General features: G+C 43.7%; 1 protein-coding gene across 2 annotated transcripts in view; it reads right to left on the reverse strand.

Annotated features, from left to right (window-relative positions):
• Window positions 1-9034: 9034 nt before the first annotated feature.
• The window catches only part of ATF6 (activating transcription factor 6), a 234191-nt gene continuing 221908 nt past the window's right edge, over window positions 9035-21317 (reverse strand). For both annotated transcript variants that reach the window (XM_061400334.1, XM_061400327.1), the window contains exon 16: window positions 9035-14157. In XM_061400334.1, the coding sequence (XP_061256318.1) occupies window positions 13949-14157 (209 nt within the window). In that variant the 3' untranslated portion in view covers window positions 9035-13948. The remainder of the gene's footprint in view (window positions 14158-21317) is intronic.

The following is a 21317-nucleotide window of genomic DNA, read 5'->3' on the forward strand; positions in this document are numbered from 1 at the left end:
AGGAATAGAAGAGCCTGTGTAAGTCTTCTAGGTTTGTTCTGTGAGGCTTTTTTCTCTTGGTGACTCAATATTTGGATGGCTAGCCCCGGGGGAAGCCATCAGGGTGAGATCTAAGAATCAGGGGCTGGCGCGTGGCTTTGGGTGGGGAGCTGCTCCCCTCAAGGCCCACAGGAGCCAGAGGCCTGGGCTCCTTGGGGCTCGGCCCTCACTCCCTCACAGAAACTTGGAAGGGGAAGAATCTGGCTTCCCAGTGTCAGGCCCAGGGCGCCTTCATCTGCGAGCTCTGCAGCGCCGGGAATGGAGGAGAAAGGGCAAGGCATGCGATGGTTGCCTCGTGTCTTCTCCCCTCCCCCGAGGGGCTGTTGGGGGCGGGGAGCTGCACCCTCAGCCTGCTCCCGGGAAGCACTCCATCTGCCTGGGTGGGTTTGGGTCAAAAGCTGGGTGTTTCTTCTCTTAGCAGTAGATTCCTTCTCTCTCTCCTGGCTTTTCTTTTGTTGCTTCGGCTCCTTCTGGGTCAGCAGTTGGCCTCTGTCCCCATTCCTTGTGGGGACTCAAACCGCCTTCTCCTCTGCACATCTTTTCACATCTTGTTCCTTCTTCCATTCTCCAGAGGTCTGGGAGTGAATCTCCCTCCTATATTCTCTCTGGCTCGGCCCCCCCCCCCCCACCCCCACCTTTTCCCCCTCTCCTCTTCCCTCTCCTTCCAAGAATATGCCATTTCACAGAAAGTTCCATTTTCACAGCCATGGTTATTTTCATGTGTTTCCCCAGTTCTAACATCGCAGAGGAATGTCTGACATCATCTCCACCAGTGAATCCAACGCTCACCAGCAACCCCCCGTCCCTACCTCTCTCCCCTCCTTTCTTCACCAGCTGTTTGCTAAGTCTGGAGTCTGTCTGATGATTGAAATACTTTTTTTTTTTTTTTCTTGTCCTTGAAACCCGGTTCTACCTTCCATCTTTAAGCCTATGTTGCTCCCTAAACATTAGAATATGAGCTGGGCTTGGTCTCAGGAGAACTTGTTCATTGGCTCCCAAACTTGTGTGCACATTAGAATCACCTGGGGGAATTTAAACACTCCGGTGGCCAGGTCACACCCTATGCCAATTAAATCAGAACATCTGGGGCTGGGAGTGGGAACAGTAGTTTTTAAAGATCCCCAGGTGATTCCAACATGCAGCCAAGTTTGGGAACCATGACCTGGTGATGTACTGAAGGGGGTTACAGCCTGCAGCCAACTGAATCAACTTCATAGAGCTCAGATCTTCTTGTCTTGTCGAGACATGAGGGTACAGGTCCCAGGTCCCAAACTAGGCTGGGAGCATTCTCTCTGGGGTGTCTCTGCACTTGAACCGGGGCCTCTCCTAGCCTCAAGGTGAAGACATGCTCTGGGGAGGGTTGACAGAGGCCTGGGAGAGATTCCCTTTCTGCAGCAGAGGGTGCTGGTTCCAGGTGGGAGCTCTGAGGAGTTCAGTCCCCAGGAGAGCCTCAGGTCAGTTGGGAAGTAAGCAGCCAGTTCTGTCCCTCCTTCCTGAATGCAGCCCCAAGCCCTGGGGTTCCTGACACACTTCTGATTAAGGACACGGTTCTGATTCCCACTCTGCGGGCAGCCCTGATTCCTGCTGCTCAGCTGAGAGTAAGGCCATCCCGGGTAGCAGGAGGCCAGGTGAGGTGGCAAGGGGTGGGAGGCTGTGGATGCTCAAGGTGTAACTCTGTGGACTTTCACAAACAGAGTGACAGCAAGAAAATTCTTTCCTGGCGTTTCCCTAGAGCCCCAGCAATGACAGTCTCGGAAGGATCATCGCTGGCAGGCTCTGATATTCTCACTCCTCCACCCTGACAAGCATCTACATGGGTGGTTCTCAAACTCTTATCAGAATCCTCTGAAAATGAAAAGTGACCCAGAGGGATGGTATGGGGTGGGTGGTGGGAGGGGGGTTCAGGATGGGGAACATGTGTACACCTGTGGCGGATGCATGTTGATGTATGGCAAAACCCATACAATATTGTAAAGTAAAAAAAAAAATAATAATAAAAAAAAGAAAGTGAAAGGCACTCAGTTGTGTCCAACTGTATAGTCCATGGAATTCTCCAGGCCAGAATACTGGAGTGGGTAGCCTATCCCTTCTCCAGGGATCTTCTCCAACCTAGGAATTGAACCAGGGTCTCCTGCATAGCAGGCAGATTCTTTACCAACTGAGCTATCATGGAAGCCCAGTGAGGGAAGTTACCAGGGAAGCTCAATGAGGGAGCTATCAGGGAAGCCCAATGAAGGAAGGGCTTCTTAAAACGCAGATTGCTGGGCCTCAGAGTCTGATTCAGTGGGTCTGGGTGGGGACCAGAGCATTTCTAACAAGTGCTGTTGCTGCTACAGAATGAAGGTCACATTTATAGAGCGCCTGGTCTACAGCCTCTCTCCAGAACACCTCCAGTGTGCCACAGACTGAAATCAGAGGAAAACAGCAGGAAACAATAAAAAGGGAAGGGGAGAGCTGATGCTGCCCCGCCTGATAGGAGAGGCAGGGCCCCCATCTTGCGTGTCCCTCCTGCTCATAGCTGACAGTGTGCCTGCATCGCAGAGCGCCATGAATATTTCTGTATGGTGACGTAGCTGGTACACGCAAACACAGGCGACAAATGCCAGTCTATCGTGTAAACTTCTGGAAAGACAATGTCTGTCTGTGGCTTTCCAAATGCTCAACAACTGAACTCAACAAAAAATACTGAGTTGGCCTAAAATGCCCAAAGTACCATATTCTAAGCACATCATGTCAAAAATCTACTGGGGATAAAACAGTGAATTAGATACTGACAGAGTTCTTGATCTTCTGGAGTTTACTGCCTTTCAGAGATGACAGTAAACAAGAAATGGCAGAGGTGAGAGCTTGGAAAGAAAGCTACCTTTCTAAGAGCAGGCTTCTCTCTCTCTGGACTGTTGATGCCCTGCTGACTTGAACCAGATTATAAATCTTGGGGAGATGGAATTGGCCCCAAATGGGCTACTTGTTGTGTTCACCTGAGCTGACCCATAGAGCCACTTAAAACCAGAGGTTAAATGTTTCAGCATCTTGCTGAAATCTTTCAGCTCATGCTGTTTAAATTAAATGAATTTTCAGTTCCCCTTCCAGCCAAGGGTTTGATGGAAACAGCCAGGCTGGTGGTGCCATGCTGATGTGCTCAGTTGTGGCCGACTCTGCGACCCCATGAACTGTAGCCCGCCAGGTTCCTCTGTCCATGGAATTTTCTAGGCAAGACCATTGGAGTGGGTTGCCATTTCCTTCTCCCCCTTCTCCATGGTGGTGCAGAGGTTGCTGTAATTCTGTCTTGCTTGAGGCTGCCAGGCTAGAGGGGGCATTGTGTTAGTCTGATGTGAGTAAGTCACTGAGCAGAGAATTCCACCATGTTCAGGAAACCAGAGACAATGCAGTGAAATGCACCATTGTTTGTCCTAGGACCAGCAGCCTAGTGAGTGGGTGAGCTCTGTGGCTGTGGCAAAGACATTGGTCAAATAATCCTCAATCCCAAAGCTCTCCTGAGAGCAGCTTGTGTCTAACTAAACTTATTTTTCAGGCTGACCGGAAATAATGACCTCGTCTGGAAATTATCTTTACTCTTCTGTGGGAACAGAGGGGTGACCGCATAGACCCACAGAAGAGACATCATTCACGTCTTTGAGGCCAAGGATATTATCTGGTTTATCTATACAGCATCCCACACATTGGTGGTAGCTGCCTGAGCTTAGTTCAACACAGCATCTGTAACAAAGGTTTAAATTCTGGGGCCACTAACTCTAGCTATGGGGACATTCAACTCAGGAGTCCAAGTTCCACCGAGTACTCAGGCAATGTGCATAACCTGAGAGGCTTTGGAAGTCTAGCAGGAGATCTAAGAAATGAGAGTCAGGAAAGGCTTTTGAGGCTCAGTTTTTCTTTGCAACCAACCAACTGATGTATGTAGAAACAGGGCTACGCCTGTAAACAACTGGAAATATTTTTGGTTAGCTTCACAAGGTCCCCCTACTCCTAATTAAGCAGTTTCTAGGAGTGACAGGGTTGCAATAGTTAAGCTAACAAGATGACCCATTTCTTAATATGGTGTGTTGCATTTATTTTAAAGATACATCCCTCTCTTCTGGACCAAAGCATTTCAGTTTTGGATCTGGACATTAGTGATCTCTTACAAAAGTATCTCTCACCATCTCATAGTCCAACATCCACACTAGAAGTTAATTCTGCAGTGAAAACTTTCTAAAGACAAAAGAACTTGTGATCAAAAGAGTAGGCAGTTGGATACGCCCTGCAGATGGGGTTGAAGGGTCACACTTGAATGCTCTTCAACCTGAGCTGAGTGGGTGGACTGGCCAAGCCTGGGCCTTCAATTGTGGAAGCACCCAGCTTGTCTTCACCCCATTCACTGGGTAACTCACCCAAAAGAACACAAGGATTAAGGGCCAGGAGAGGCAGGGCAGCAGCCCACTGTGGGCTCCACATGCAACCAGCATTGAGTACATACCTTCAGAAGGAAGTAGTTATTCACAGAAAATCCACTGGCATTGCTGGGCTCTGCCTCTCAGCTATTGTCCCTCTTTCCTGAACGTGCCTCAGCAGCTGGGTTGCCTGTGATATGTGGCTTTGTTTCTGTCTCTACTTTGTCTCCTGTGACATCCTTTATGGCTTTAAAGGATGCGTGATAGTGTATTACAGTAAAATGAATGTGACCTTAAAAGCAAGGTAGACATAATTTGGCCTTGGAGTACAGAATGAAGCAGGGCAAAGGCTAATAGAGTTTTGCCAAGAGAATGCACTGGTCATAGCAAACACCCTCATCCAACAACACAAGAGAAGACTCTATACATGGACATCACCAGATGGTCAACACCGAAATCAGATTGCTTATATTTTTTGCAGCCAAAGATGGAGAAGCTCTATACAGTCAGCAAAAACAAGACCAGGAGCTGACTGGGGCTCAGATCATAAACTCCTTATTGCCAAATTCAGACTTAAATTGAAAAAGTAGGGAAAACCACTAGACCATTCAGGTTTGACCTAAATCAAATCCCTTCTGATTATACAGTGGAAGTGAGAAATAGATTTAAGGGACTAGATCTGATAGACAGAGTGCTTGATGAACTATGGACGGAGGTTTGTGACATTGTACAGGAGACAGGGATCAAGAAGATTCCCAAGAAAAAGAAATGCAAAAAGGCAAAATGGTTGTCTGAGGAGGCCTTATAAATAGCTGAGAAAAGAAGAGAAGTGAAAAGCAAAGGAGAAAAGGAAAGATATACCTATTTGAATGCAGAGTTCCAAAGAATAGCAAGGAGAGATAAGAAAGCCTTCCTCAGTGATCAGTGCAAAGAAATAGAGGAAAACAATAGAATGAGAAAGACTAGAGATCTCTTCAAGGAAATTAGAGATACCGAGGGAACATTTCATGCAAAGATGGGCACAATACAGAACAGAAATGGTATGACCTAACAGAAGCAGAAGATATTAAGAAGAGGTGGCAAGAATACACAGAAGAGCTGTACAAAAAAGATCTTAATGACCCAGATAATCACGATGGTGTAATTACTCACCTAGAGCCAGATATCCTAGAATGTGAAGTCAAGTGGGCCTTAGGAAGTATCATAATGAACAAAACTAGTGGAGGTGATGGAAATCTAGATGAGCTATTTCAAATCCTAAAAGACGATGCTGTTAAAGTGCTGCACTCAATATGCCAGCAAATGTGGAAAACTCAGCAGGGACCACAGGACTGGAAAAGGTCAGTTTTCATTCCAATCCCAAAGAAAGGCAATGCCAAAGAATGTTCAAATTATCACACAATTACACTCATCTCACATGCTAGTAATGCTCAAAATTCTCTAAGCCATGCTTCAACAGTACGTGAAACATGAACTTCCATGTTCAAGCTGGTTTTAGAAAAAGCAGAGGAACCAGAGATCAAATTGCCAACATCCGCTGGATCATCGCAAAAGCAAGAGAGTTCCAGAAAAACATCTACTTCTGTTTTATTGACTATGCCAAAGGCTCTGACTGTGTGGATCACCACAAACTGTGGAAAATTCTTAAAGAGATGGGATTAGCAGACCACCTGACCTGCCTCTTGAGAAATCTGTATGCAGGTCAGGAAGCAACAGTTAGAATTGGACGTGGAAGAGCAGACTGGTTCCAAATAGGAAAAGGAGTACGTCAAGGCTGCATATTGTCACCCTGTTTATTTAACTTATATGCAGAGTACATCATGAGAAACGCTGGGCTGGAAGAAGCACAAGCTGGAATCAAGATTGCCGGGAGAAATATCAATAACCTCAGATACGCAGATGACACCACCCTTATGGCAGAAAGTGAAGAAGAACTAAAGAGTGTCTTGACGAAAGTGAAAGAGAGTGAAAAAGTTGGCTTAAAGCTCAACATTCAGAAAACTAAGATCATGGCATCTGGTCCCATCACTTTCATGGCAAATAGATGGGGAAACAGTGAGGACTTTATTTTGGGGGGCTCCAAAATCACTGCAGATTGTGACTGCAGCCATGAAATTAAAAGATGCTTACTCCTTGGAAGAAAAGTTATGACCAACATAGACAGGATATTAAAAAGCAGAGACATTACTTTGCCAAAAAAGTTCCGTCTAGTCAAGGCTATGGTTTTTCCAGTAGTCATGTATGGATATGAGAGTTGGACTATAAAGAAAGCTGAGCACCAAAGAATCGATGCTTTTGAACTGTGGTGCTGGAGAAGACTCTTGAGAGTCCCTTGGACTGCAAGGAGATCCAACCAGTCCATCCTAAAGGAGATTAGTCCTGAATATTCATTGGAAGGATAGGTGCTGAAGCTGAAACTCTAATACTTTGGCCACCTGATGCGAAGAGCTGACTCTTTTGAAAAGATCCTGATGCTGGGAAAGATTGAAGGCAGGAGGAGAAGGGGACGACAGAGGATGAGGTGGTTAGATGGCATCACCAACTCAATGGACGTGATTTTGAGTGAACTCTGGGAGTTGGTGATGGACAGGGAGGCCTGGCATGCTGAAGTCCCTGGAGTCTCAAAGAGTCGGACACGACTGAGCGACTGAACTCAATTGAGACATGATTTCAAATCCTAGCTCTGGTATGTGCTAGTTGTGAGTTTTTAGGCAAGTTCCTTAACTTTTTTGCCCATTTTTTCATCTGTGTTGTGGATAAACTTCTTGATAAGGCTGCTGTAAAGTTTAGTGAACTAATGCTTACAAATGCTTAGCACAATCTCTACTACAAGTTAAGTCTTCTATACCTATCAACCATCATCATGAAGTCAGCTAAGGGAAGAACTGTCTTCAGGCAATTGTGGAGATCACACCAGATGCGATGGAGTGAATGTGATGGAGTGAATAATACACTATAGATTTCCTATGGTTAGCAAAACATTGGAAGTAGTTTAAATTTCTAACAAAAAAGGACTAGTTTGGTAAATTGCAGAGTACGTGCTAGAAGCGCCCTCTACTTCAGGCACCCTGTATTGTGTAATCCAAATGTCCGCTGTGGTTATCCTTTGAGACCCCAAAATTGGCTTGAACACTATCCCACACACAGTGGGAAGTCCAGGAGGGACAATCCCAGAATGATTTGGTGATGGGGTCCTGTGAGGGCAAGGGTGTGGGCGGTGATACTTCCCCATTCACTTCTGCTGCTTCGACTCTTCCGTTTATGAATTATCTTGCTTTACTGTCTGCAAGCTTTTCTTCTGCACCAGTCAGACCACATTACATCCGATTTCCATTCTTTCACTCCCTCAAACAACACTGATTCAAAGGTGTGTGTGCGACAGGCTCACTGAATATTTGAGACAACGAAGAGGATTCAGATTTTAGCACATTGAGCAGTGTGAAGTCTTTTTGTCCTCCTGTGACCAGGGAATCTTCTCATGAGTCCCTGACAAGCTCCAGAATCCAGAGACCAAGTCCTGTAGCTTTTATTCTGCTGCTGCCCAGGCCCCTACCCTCCAACGGGCGCTGACCTTCTCTGCAGAAGAGGGGATTTGAGGTCTTACTTTTCAAAGAAGCCTGATAAGGTATCTTAGGAAAGAAATGTAGTTTTGCCTCTGAGAGAACCCTGATGTGACTGTAATTTTATATATTTGTGTACCTGACCCCATAGGCTCCTTTAGGGCAGGCACCTATGCTTGATCTGTGCCTCAGGAGGGGGAGCAATAGAGCAAATAAGAATCCATGCCCTGAGTTAAACTGCTGCTGCTGCTGCTGCTAAGTTGCTTCAGTCGTGTCCGACTCTGTGCGACCCCATAGATGGCAGCCCACCAGGCTCCCCCATCCCTAGGATGCTCCAGGCAAGAACACTGGAGTGGGTTGCCATTTCCTTCTCCAATGCATGAAAGTGAAAAGTGAAGAAGTTGCTCAGTCGTGTCCGACTCTTAGCGACCCCATGGACTGCAGCCTACCAGGCTCCTGCATCCATGGGATTTTCCAGGCAAGAGTACTGCAGTGGGGTGCCATTGCCTTCTCCATCGACTGCTTGGGTCCAAATACTGAGTCTGTTGCTTACTAGTTAGGTACCCACTGTAGGAAATGAGTTGTAGGGAGGATTGAGATAAGATAAAAGGTAGTGAACATAGAGCAGTGTCTGAGGTATACCCTGGGTCCTCACTAAATGCCGACACTGACTGCTCCCAGATGGATTCTGTGCCGACAGTCTGCAGAGACCAGCTTCATGGACATGTCATTCCAAGCTGAAAAGAGGTCTTTGGTGTGATTGAGTAACTTGGTTTCCTAATGTAGAATGTCAAAGGATGAATTTTTAGACAATTGTTTTTCCCCTTAGTAAGACTGTAGTTTAAATATTTGGACACAATAAAGGAAACTTTTACTTAACCAGGTTGGGAAGAAGAGTGGAAAAGAGCTCAATTGTTTCATCTAAACAGTGACAAGCCACGAAACCATGTCAGGCTTCCCTTCTCATTATTAATCACTTAACACTACAGATTCATTTTGGGTCTTTTTTTTTTTTTTTTCTCTTTCTACATACAGAACAAAACCAAGCAAGTTTAAAAATTCTTTATTTGAAGTTTAGACAAAGAACAAGTATTGCATCATAAAGACTTGCTTAAAAGCATATCATAGTCTGCTGTCATTGTTTCTTTATGTGTTGAAAACAAAACAAAACAAAAAATTTAAGGGAGAAAATGGTACATCTTTCCTCCATATTTTAACCCATTCTTAACTGAGCACCGATACAACCTTACAAAGAAAGTCCTGGTGAAGCGACATCTCTGATGCTCTCTCCTCGGGTTCTAATGGCTCCGCGGGAGAAGCACTATCGGTCTCAGACTAACCATACTGCCAGTGTGATGACAAGTGACAAGTATCTCTAAGGCCAGTAGTACAGAGCAGTTTCCATCTAAAGTTCTATTTCCCCACTCTCTCTCATGAAGACGACTGACCTAGAAATGAGGGCTGAGTGTGAGTTAAAAGGGTCCAATATACATCTGTCGCGAAAGTCAGCCCACTGAACTGTCTGAGATGGTCCTGCCGGGCAAGACGCCAAGCCTCCAGGTCTGCTTGTTGACTAACGTTCAGCAGCATCACTGGGGGCAAGCAGCACTGTTGCTGACCTTGGAAACGGTCAACTATGCTTTATTTACTCCTTGGTTCCCCATTTAATATAATTAAAAGCCTTTTAATGTGCTGAGTCTCTAAGGCTTCAAGGTAGCAAACCACTATGTTGAGTATGGTGCCCACTTTTGACAGTGACTAGCCATGACCTGACTCACACACAGGACAAGTTTCCTGATCCAGATGCCTTTGTCATCTTCTTTTCATAAGTTCTCACAGAAAACCTGACAGATATCAACACAGAGGTATTAGAATAAACTGCGAAAAGTCCTAGTCTTGTCCAAAATAAAATTTATTTTAAGTTTACTCATTAAAAATATAAGTTAACAGAACAGACTCTTTTTTCAGGTAAGAGAAAAGTGTTTTTTTTTTTTAATGTGCACAGTTCCATCTGGACTCTGGCAACATTTTGGGTGGTAGTCCAATGTTCTATTTCCTAGAAAATTAAAAATTAATCTCAACCCCTAGGGGTGAGGGGAAATAGGAACTGCTCCCTTCCAAATATTATTAGGTGTAAGAATAAAAATTTCTTACATTTCATTTTATCTCTTTAAGCTTTATTCTGCTTTTCAGGTATAAGTTATAATTAGCATTCATATTAGCAGCGAAGATCCTAATTTCTGTAAATTAAAATGACTCAAGACTAACAGAAGTAGCATTTGGCAAAGAATGAGGGGTCTATAGAGGGTCAAAAATGTCTATCAATTCTGGCATTAAGCAATCTTATTTGAGAGGTTAATTTGTATGAAAACAGCCAATAGGATAGTACGCAAGGTCTCATTTGAAGTTGAGTCCTGTGACTCTGAAACAGGAAGCCGAGTTGGCCCAGCAGTGTGCAGTGGAAAGAGGGCTTTCACGGTGGAAAATTTCCATGAGGTCAGACTGAAGGGGGCATGGACTCTAACTCTGGCTCTTCAGTAAAAGTGGTTACTTCTAATAGTTGAAAGTGGAAGCTGCTTTGAAACTTGGCAATGTGTTAGAAAGTCAAATATAATTACAAGTTTTTCTCTCTGATTGTCAAGTTTCACCACCTGAGGTTAGTAAAATGGTGAGAATCAGAAAATAGTACAAAAGCTGCAAAGAGCTTGAGAATTCTCCAGCTTTAATCACTCCAGATGCCGCAGCAGCAGGGTCTTATCAGAGTGTCACTGCTGTGACTACTGGGGGTTCATTCCCGGGAGGCAGATTCAAGCCAGGAAAGTTTAATCGGGACAGTGTCTCTTTAAAAATGCTAGAAAAATCAGTTTGAATCCCAAATTTCTTGTCTGTTTCTAAGTAGTGTTTATTCAGAACACTCAGGAATGACTCATGTAACATTGCTGCTTTCAAATACCTCTGCGTCTACTTCTTGCTAACAAGAGAAGGCAAAGAAATGCCAGCTTTGTTCTGAAGCCTGTAGTCTTTTTTTTTTCTTTTTTTAAATTAGAAGATGCTCTGAGCTTTCATAATCACAGGGAATTTATTTGTGAAACGACAAACACTACCCAATAACATAAACTACAAGGATGGCAAGCAATGTTTCTTTCAAGACGATCCTTTCACAAACCCTAACTTTAGAAAGGGACATTTCACACTGTGGTCCTAATGGAGCTGTGTCCCTGTTCTGCTGAGTGAGTTAACCCCCCGGGGAAGCAGCCCCTGACATCTGACTCAGTAGGTAGCACAAGGGAACTTCTACTTCCATGAAGCCTTAAAAAGTCGCAACCAGGTGGGAAAAACACCCAGAAGTCTTCACCATCACTTCCCATGAGAGTAGTACCAGTGCCCCAAAGGGCACAGCCATCTAGGAACAGGTGGACTTGACCTCTCCGTGACCTTATCTAATATCTTCACACATTTGCAAAATACCACTTAAAGACTTAATAAATTAAAAAATTAAATAAATATACACCCACACATCCGCCATAATTCCTGGTTGCCATCCCCAAAAGGCAATCTCACCACAACAATTAGGGGAAAAAAACAGCTTAATTTATTCATCAGGCACAGCAACTTTCCATTTCCTAAAGGACCTTGAGCTAGCGTACAGGCGTTAAAATAAAAATACCATTATGCCCAGGGATTAGCAGTAGCCTTGACAGTAGTTTAAAAAGTATATTTCTTTGCACTTGTCAGTTGCCTTTCACTCATTTCCTGAAACTGTACCCTGAGGAGAATCCTGTTCCCACCTCTCAAAAAGATCAACTGCAGAATAGGTCATGACAAGGAGCAGAAAGGTCGGTGAGTGCAAGCAGGCAAGGCTCCCAGGCTGCTTTTTATGGGCACTTCACAGGTACTCTCAATCCACACTTAACCCACCTGAAAGGCATTCAGGGGACGCAACATGTAAGCCTTCAGTCTGGCCACTTGGTAAAATGAGCGCAGGAAAAGCTGGGAATGAAGGGAAAAAGTAAAAGCGAGTGCTAAAACCAAGAACTCCACGTGGTGGTTCGCTCTTGTGTGATTCAGTGCAAAGGACAGGAAGGAAGCACCGTCTATAATCACTCCATGCACACTTCATGTGTATCCACCGTAATGACTACCTCAGTTCCAGGGGAAGACTGGCAGCTTGGGAATGACCATGTCGCCACTGACTACTAGCCATGGCAGCAGCCTCTTGTTTGGAATAATTCACAGGACAGAATGGGAAGGATCAGGGCCAGGAGAAGACACTCCTGGAGAAGATGGCCTGCAGCCTAAAGGTCTTCTAGGCGCTGCCTTCTCTTTCTTGGTGCCCAGTAGAAGGAGGAGTGGTCCCCTGGGAAGTGGCTCTTGTCTGAAATTGCCCAGGACAGACAAATCACAGTGGAGTGCTGCCCTGATTTAAAACAGTTTGTGCATACAGAAAAGGAGGCTACTGACACTTCCCAAACTCCAGATTCCCGGGGAACAGAGCAACAGAGCCCCCTACTTCCCCTCACAAGAGTTAAACTGATTTCCTCCAAAAGCATCTAACTGACTTAGACAGAGAAGCATCACTGTCCAGACAGAAGTGCTGGTGCGTCTTCAGAAGTATTTAGGAACTATGCTAACTTCACAGGCAGAAAACTAACTGGCTACATATAAATCCTTGAGTTGATATATTTTCTCTGTTCTTTTCTTGCAGGGAGGAAGAGACTGATACAGTGTGGAATGGAAGGGAAGAAATCTGACCAAAGCAAGTCAATTAGGATAAGAAGCGGTGTTTGCAGAATGCATTCTACCGAGAAACTGAAAAGTTTCAGAGGAGGAGAGGGTCAAAGACCCATTTTTGAAGCTAAAGGTAGAAATCACAGAGGAGAAGAAAGTAAAGTACAAGTGAACAAAGTACGATATTTTTCTGTTTCGTTTTTAATAATGGGAGGACAAAAGAATTAAATTCCTTCACTGCCTTTTCACTGGAGAACTGATAATTACTGCCATATTATGGGATGCACTCCACCAGTAGGAATCTAATTTGCCTGTGTGCATAGTCTTAAAGGAGTAAATACCTGTCAATTCTCAAGAGAAAAAACTCGTGTTTGTTTAAATCTAAAGTCACCTACATGCTCCTTACTTGAACTGGGTCATATTACTAGAAGGTGTGTAGTGTGTGGAGATTCACAGTCAAGTGAAGGAAAATGGCTTTAATTAAACTGCAGTCTCATCAAACTTTCAGTGTTTTAAATACATGTGTTAATGGAGCTATCTCCTCTTTCAAAAAGACCCCCACCACCGTCTCTTCCATTTCATCCTCTCAAATTCACTACCCTCCCCCGGCAATACAGTTGTTCTCGTGGCGTTTCAGGTGTGAACCACAAATCCCAAGATAAACTTTGCCACTGGAGGATTTTCCCTTTTACCTAACACTCCAAAGGGTTTGCCTCTCTTGGGGATGCTTTTGGCCCTGCTGGTTCTGACATTTGCTTTCCAATAAGCATACATCCACAATTGGTTTGCATTAAGTTGATGAAAGATCTAATCAGTGGAAACATCTGTGTGCTGTTAAATCAAAGTATGGTACCTATAAGTGAAATGGCAGAGAGGGGAAGCAGGTCTTATTTGAAAGAATATGACTATTTAAACACAAAACAAATACAGAGGAAAAAGTAATTTAGAAAAGTACAGGGAAAAAAAAAATCTACACCAGGCAGCGGTGAAGAATGCAGGGCTACCTGTGCCCCCAGAGAACTGCTGCTTGCCTTGTGTCTGAGCTTCAGTGCTCTTCAAGTGGATAGGCAGATGGTGAGAAATGGAGCAGCTTCGTTTTTTCCTCTTCTCTCTCTGGAATTCTATTATGAGGCAGTTCTCTGCTTGCCACCGAGGCAAAAAGAAACATTTCTCTCACCCACTCACCAGTCTGGCAGGGTCCCATTCTTAGTTCTCCAATGTAGCCCCAGGGTACTATTGTAATGACTCAGGGATGGTGCTGACAACATGGGCTGCCTCTGGGGCTGCTGGAGGGGAACCAAAGAAGGTGTTGGTTTGATTCCTCTGCTGATCCCGGAGGTAAGGAGGAACTGACGAGCTTTTGATGTGGAGGATTCTGGTGTCCATCACCTGACAGTCAATCTGCATCATCACTTCGTAATCTTGCCCGTTGATCACATTCTCTGCAGAGAGGAATACACACAAGGAATAAATATTCAACAGAAGGTGAAATTCCGCTATAAGCTTGAATCCCAGGAAGACATCATGAGCTCCAAGGTGTGAACTGTCAACACGCTTTCAAGGGTATAGAGAGAATTCATCAGTCACTAATCAGAGCTACAGTGCCGGGATGGGCTGTCCTCTCCTCAATTCTGGTTTCTAAACAACCTTCACTGGCTCAGGAGGCGCTGGAGGCACTGTCAGAATAAATACCGCAGGTTACCTATTCACAGACATTGTATGTCTTATATGCTTTCCATGCAGTGTATCACCATGACTGCAGCAACTGGAACAGCAGGGGATTTCAGATGCAGAGGGTGGGGAGTGGGTGCAGGGGGAAGAATACTTAAGTCCTCTCCTTCCCTTTCAACAGTGGGAAGGAGTAATCTGTCAAATGGACCACCACATCATGTGAATCGTAAGGGGGCCTTGGCCAAGACTGCTTGGTTCCTGTGCATCAGTAATATTTCTAATTTAATTAAGATATTCCCAACTATGCATTTAAGGGTTAGAAATTAGGAACATAAAAATACAGTGAAGGCTATAATAATTTATTCCCTGATTTGTAATTCCGGGTGGTTTTTTCCAACTTGTAGTCAATGAAACTTGGCATAAAACTGATGGAAGAATTATAAATAGATAACATCTTTCAAGTCCAGCTGAATAGTCACAGCAATATAGTCAGAGGATGTGTGAACTTGGAAGAAGGCTGGAGAGTCAACGTGGCATCTCAGTTTGCATTCTGAACCACGAATCCAGAGCTGGGTGTGGGGATCAGGAAGAAGCTGGCGAAGGCCCAGTCCTCCACTGCCTTTTTATGAAGATGATACACGGCCAGCCAGTGATTTTTAAATTAAACACTTGGCTTCTCTAGGACAAAGAACTGAATTTAAAAGTAGAATTCTTTCTATTCCATTATCTTTTTATTTATTTTCTACTACTACACCATGTATGCCAAGTATTATAAATCCAGAGGAAGAAAATCCAAAGCTTGACATATGATCCTCAGATTCCATTATGTTTGGGAAAACTGAACTATGGAGTTTGTCACTTATGAGGCAGGAAAAGATTTACAGAGATCACCTAATCTGGGGTGTCTTAAAACAGGGTCTAATGCAAAGACCTCAGAGTCCATAAGTTCCCTGAAATTACATGCAAAGTTCTATTTGTGTGAACATTTTTCTGGAGAGGGGGGTTACATCAGATTCTTAATGAGGTCTATCGCCTCTTAAAGGTTAAAAACTTATTAAATCTAATAAGCTATCAACTTCAAGTGCCTTGAGCAGATCATATTTTTAAAGCTAATGGAAGACATAATTCTTCCACTTTTATTGGCTGATTGTTTCAATTTCTAAAATAGTCTCCACTGATGGTGAATTTCCCACTACAAGTCTTATTATAAGTCTCTTTGATTACAGTTAAAGCTAATTTCCTTCTTTCCCAGCCGTACTAGTGATGAAGAGCAGTCATTTGCTGCTGGATATTAACTAACCCTACTTATTTTTTAAGACCATTGCTATGGAATTTTAACTCCAATTTTACAGCTCCTGCTACTCTGTAATGGCTATCAAATCATTTACTTATCTTTAGAGAATTAAATCTGATTGCCTGCAAGTTAGCCAACATTTCCCTATCCAGGTGTTTTCTTTTCTAAAAAGTAGGCAATGGAAGAAAGACAAGCTGCTAACGTATTTGGAGTTATTACATTCAGAACATGTGATACAGTTCAGATTCCAAGGTACCACACTAGTTATTTCCTTTTGGAACCATGGTCCCTCTCTTTTAGAAAAACTGAAAGATTGTATGTGTGTGTGCATGCACACACACACACACACACACACACACACACACACACACACATGACCGAATAATGAAAAACACGTGTATAAGAGACATAATATACATTACTAATTTTTACTACTTTCCTGGATTGACTCAAAATCCAGATGACAGTATAAGATCAAAACTAGGTTCTCTCATATAGCCCATACCACCTACAGAAGTCATCAGAGCCCGTGTGCCTGAGATGCTTTAAATTGATAACTGGAGTACTTTAATATCTTAAATATTGGGAAGAGATGAAAAACCTGGTGGTATGAGCTCAGATGTTTGGGGGAAAACTAAAGCTGTGTCATGATTCCAAAAACCTGGGAGTCCCTTGCCATGGCTGAAATGGCATCATTATTTTAAGCCCATCCAGGAGGCTCAGGCTAGCTATGGTTCAGGAAGCTTTAAAATGGACTCTCTTCTTCACTCCTTTCTGAAATTTGAGGCCAAGGAAAGGACCAGCAATACTAGAAGAAGACTCTACCAGATAGGATATGAATGTCTTAAACCGAATTTAGAAAGCCCTTCTGAACGACAAACTGATAATTTAGGGTTTAAAGTGACATACCATTAGGACTCCCAAGTTACCCACAACCTCTAAAAAAATAAGAGTAGCTCTAGCAATTTCTTTTCTTTGGTCCACTCTGTGGGACCCTATAAAAGAGTCCTTTGGGGGTTTCAGTACTGACCCCCTTGCATAATGAGTGGGGTGGTCTTGGCATTACTGATGAGGTTCTAATTATTTTAACTAAAGGAGAACAGAATGAGAAACAGCTTATGATAACTTGTGGCCTGGTAGGCCCTTCCCCTGTGCTGTCAGGCACACAGTCTGCTTCCAGGAGCAACAGACAGACTCTGAAACTCTGAAATTTGTGCCTCACTGTGAATAATACAAGGGGTCTACCGGTGGTTCAGTGGTAAAGAATCTGCCTGCCAACGCAAGAGATGCAAGAGACGTGGGTTTGATCCCTGGGTTGGGAAGATGACTGTATATACAGCCCATGGGGTTGCAAAGAGTCAGACGTGACTGAGTGACTTTCACTTCACACTTCCAGTATTCTTGCCTGGAGAATTCCATGGATGGAGGACCCTGGTGGGCTACAGTCCATGGGGTCACAAAGAGTTGGACATGACTAAGCACGCACGCATGTGAATAATATACACCAGAGTAGGTTCTAACTGGAGAGATGAGACCTGAAGATTCTGGTGGCTCAGGGAAAAGGGAGAGGAAGAGTCTCTGAAGGAAAATCCAGACAGGATGTGAGAGGCTGAGGACGGACTGCACACTCTCATTAAGGGCCAGGCTTCCATTATGAAGGGGCAGCACCCCCAGAAAAGAGAAAACATCACAGCTCATGGGCTTTCTGACAAGAGGGAACAAGGTAAATACTGGATTAGGGAGTTGTTAGAGTTACGTGAAAAGATTGCTAAAACATTTTTTGTGTACTTAATGAAAAAAGACAGTGACTATTTGGGAAAAATAGAACTAAAAGGAACAGTGTGGAGCACAGACGGTAAAGGTTCACTCTCCCTCTTGCACTGGCAAGCGCTGTTTTGGGTGCTGCACAAGTGCTATAACTGATCTTGCATTCTGGGCCTTCTGGAGTAAACACAATGAGAAGAAACATTGACCTGAGTCAGGAAAAAGGTATAAAATACGAATACTTCACGTTCAAAATTAATCAGGCAAATAAAAAGGAAGAGGTGACTGACTTGAAACATGAGCGCCAGAAAGTGATTCTGAATGCCCAGAAGGACTGGGAAAGCATGAAAAAGAGCGCCTGGATAGTGGAGGTGGAAAAACTCTAGGCACTGTGAAATTCTGAATGCCTGTAAACACACAGTGACTGAATTAAGAATGGCCTGCCAAGAGGCTGTTAGCTGGGAGATGACACATACATCAGAACCTTGACCGTAAACAGAATTCAAATACCTCAGAATTTTACAGAAAGCTTAATTTAAAAGCAAAACAAAACAAAACAAGACTTCACCAGTGCTTTGCAAAGAAGTTATGTATGAGAAAACAGATTTCTGTTCAGAATCAGACACTAATCAAGCTAGGCTGGTGACTGGCAGTAGGCTGTCAGTATCTGTACCTGAATTCTGCGGGGTGTGGGGAGACATGGATGGTAAATAAAAATCCCCCCTTCCACGGATCACAAGATATAACTTCATCCAAAACAAACAAACTGAAAAATGAGGAAAGAAACCCAAATGGGTAAGAAAGTGGAGACAAAGGGAATGGAAGGTGGGAACAGAATGAACAATAACGTGGTAAAATATCACATGTGTGCCGGTTGTGACCATCCCAGTGCGCCATGCGTTGGAAAAAAATTAAAAAGCTCTTTCTACTCTTCTACCCAAATTCTCCATTCAACTTCTTTTTTTAAAAATTAATTGTAGGATAATTACTTTACAACATTGTGATGGTTTTTGCCATACATCAGTATGAATCAGCCATAGGTATACATATGCCCCCTCTATCCTGAAGCCCCCCTCCCATCTCCTTCCCCACTCTAAACCTCCAGATGTCACAGAGCACCGGCTTTGGATGCCCTGCCTCATACATCAAACCCACACTGGTTATCTATTTCATATGTAGTAGTGTATATGTTTCAATGTTATTCCTGTTTCAAGAACTTCTTCTGAGAACCTTCTATGAAAATTCCAATATTGACCTTTTTCTTATAACCAATATATAAATGTTCTATGTCACTGAATATGTTAAAATACTGACAGAAAAGAGGTTTGGCTCTTTTAAAAAATGTCTGGCATTTTTGAAGGTAGCAGGTAAGGGATCAGATCACTGGTCGCGCTAGAACCTTTCCCTCATCAGCGGGGAAGAAGACTGAGTGAATAACTAAGAGTCATACTGAAGATGGGCTTCCCAGGTGACACTGGCGGTAAAGAAGCCACCTGCCAATGCAGGAGACATTAAGAGACGCAGGTTTGATCTCTGGGTCAGGAAGATCCCCTGGAGGGAGGGCATGGCAACCCACTCCATTCTTCTTGTCTGGAGAATCCCCATGGACAGAGGAACCTGACGGACTACAGTCCACGGGATTGCAGAGTTGGACACGACTGCAGTGACTTAGCAGGCAGGCATACTGCAGATGGAAACACAAAATACACTTCTGACTTGACTCTTTCCAGAGACATAAGGAAGAACACCTGCAGGAGCAAAGAGCACCCAGTAACTTCTATTGTCTGCCCTTTGCTGTTTCTCAGACAGTGGAGAGATTTCAGGCTGTGAGTGTCCAAGAAAATCAGAGATACCAAAGGAACATTTCATGCAAAGATGAGCTCAATAAAGGGCAGAAATGGTATGGACCTAACAGAAGCAGAAGATATTAAGAAGAGATGGCAAGAATACACAGAAGAACTGTACAAAAAGATCTTCACGACCCAGATAATCACGATGGTGTGATCACTGACCTAGAGCCAGACATCCTGGAATGTGAAGTCAAGTGGGCCTTAGAAAGCATCACTACAAACAAAGCTAGTGGAGGTGATGGAATTCCAGTTGAGCTATTGCAACTCCTGAAAGATGATGCTGTGAAAGTGCTGCACTCAATATGCCAGCAAATTTGGAAAACTCAGCAGTGGCCACAGGACTGGAAAAGGTCAGTTTTCATTCCAATCCCAAAGAAAGGCAATGCCAAAGAATGCTCAAACTACCGCACAATTGCACTCATCTCACACACTCGTAAAGTAATGCTCAAAATTCTCCAAGCCAGGCTTCAGCAATATGTGAACTGTGAACTTCCTGATGTTCAAGCTGGTTTTAGAAAAGGCAGAGGAACCAGAGATCAAATTGCTAACATCCGCTGGATCATCAAAAAAGCAAGAGAGTTCCAGAAAAACATCTATTTCTGCTTTATTGACTATGCCAAAGCCTTTGACTGTGTGGATCACAATAAACTGTGGAAAATTCTGAAAGAGATGGGAATACCAGACCACCTGATCTGCCTCTTGAGAAATTTGTATGCAGGTCAGGAAGCAACAGTTATAACTGGACATGAAACAACAGACTAGCTCCAAATAGGAAAAGGAGTACGTCAAGGCTGTATATTGTCACCCTATTTATTTAACTTCTATGCAGAGTACATCATGAGAAATGCTGGACTGGAAGAAACACAAGCTGGAATCAAGATTGCCGGGAGAAATATCAATAACCTCAGATATGCAGATGACACCACCCTTATGGCAGAAAGTGAAGAGGAACTCAAAAGCCTCTTGATGAAAGTGAAAGTGGAGAGTGAAAAAGTTGGCTTAAAGCTCAACATTCAGAAAACTACGATCATGGCATCCAGTCCCACCACTTCATGGGAAATAGATGGGGAAACGGTGCAAACAGTGTCAGACTTTATTTTTCTGGGCTCCAAAATCACTACAGATGGTGACTGCAGCCATGAAATTAAAAGACGCTTACTCCTTGGAAGGAAAGTTATGACCAACCTAGATAGCATATTCAAAAGCAGAGACATTACTTTGCCAACAAAGGTCCGTCTAGTCAAGGCTATGGTTTTTCCAGTGGTCATGTATGGATGTGAGAGTTGGACTGTGAAGAAGGCTGAGCGCCGAAGAATTGATGCTTTTGAAGTGTGGGGTTGGAGAAGACTCTTGAGAGTCCCTTGGACTGCAAGGAGATCCAACCAGTCCATTCTAAAGGAGATCAGCCCTGGGATTTCTTTGGAAGGAATGATGCTAAAGCTGAAACTCCAGTACTTTGGCCACCTCATGCGAAGAGTTGACTCATTGGAAAAGACTCTGATGCTGGGAGGGATTGGGGGCAGGAGGAGAAGGGGACGACAGAGGATGAGATGGCTGGATGGCATCACTAACTCAATGGACGTGAGTCTCAGTGAACTCCGGGAGTTGGTGATGGACAGGGAGGCCTGGCGTGCTGCGATTCATGGGGTCGCAAAGAGTCAGACACGACTGAGCAACTGATCTGATCTGATCTGAGTGTCCAAGGGCAGGGAGGGACAGTGGGAGGGGCTTTATACATTTAACTACAAGACAAACCAGAATTTGTTAAACTTTTTAAAAATACATGTGTATTTATTTTTTATTGAAGTATAGTTGATTTACTGTATTACATAAATTGCTATTATATTCCATTTAAAATTATTATAAAATATTGGCTATATTCTCTACGCTTGTAGCTTATTTTATACATAGTGGTTTCTACTTCTTTATTCCCTCCCTTTACCTTGTTTCTCCCCACTGGAAACCACTGCTTTGTTGTCCATATCTGGTAGTCTGTTTCTGTTTTATTATATTCAGTCATTTT

This window comes from Bos javanicus, chromosome 3 (genome assembly GCF_032452875.1).
Source record: "Bos javanicus breed banteng chromosome 3, ARS-OSU_banteng_1.0, whole genome shotgun sequence".
In the NCBI taxonomy this organism is placed as follows: Eukaryota; Metazoa; Chordata; class Mammalia; order Artiodactyla; family Bovidae; genus Bos; species Bos javanicus.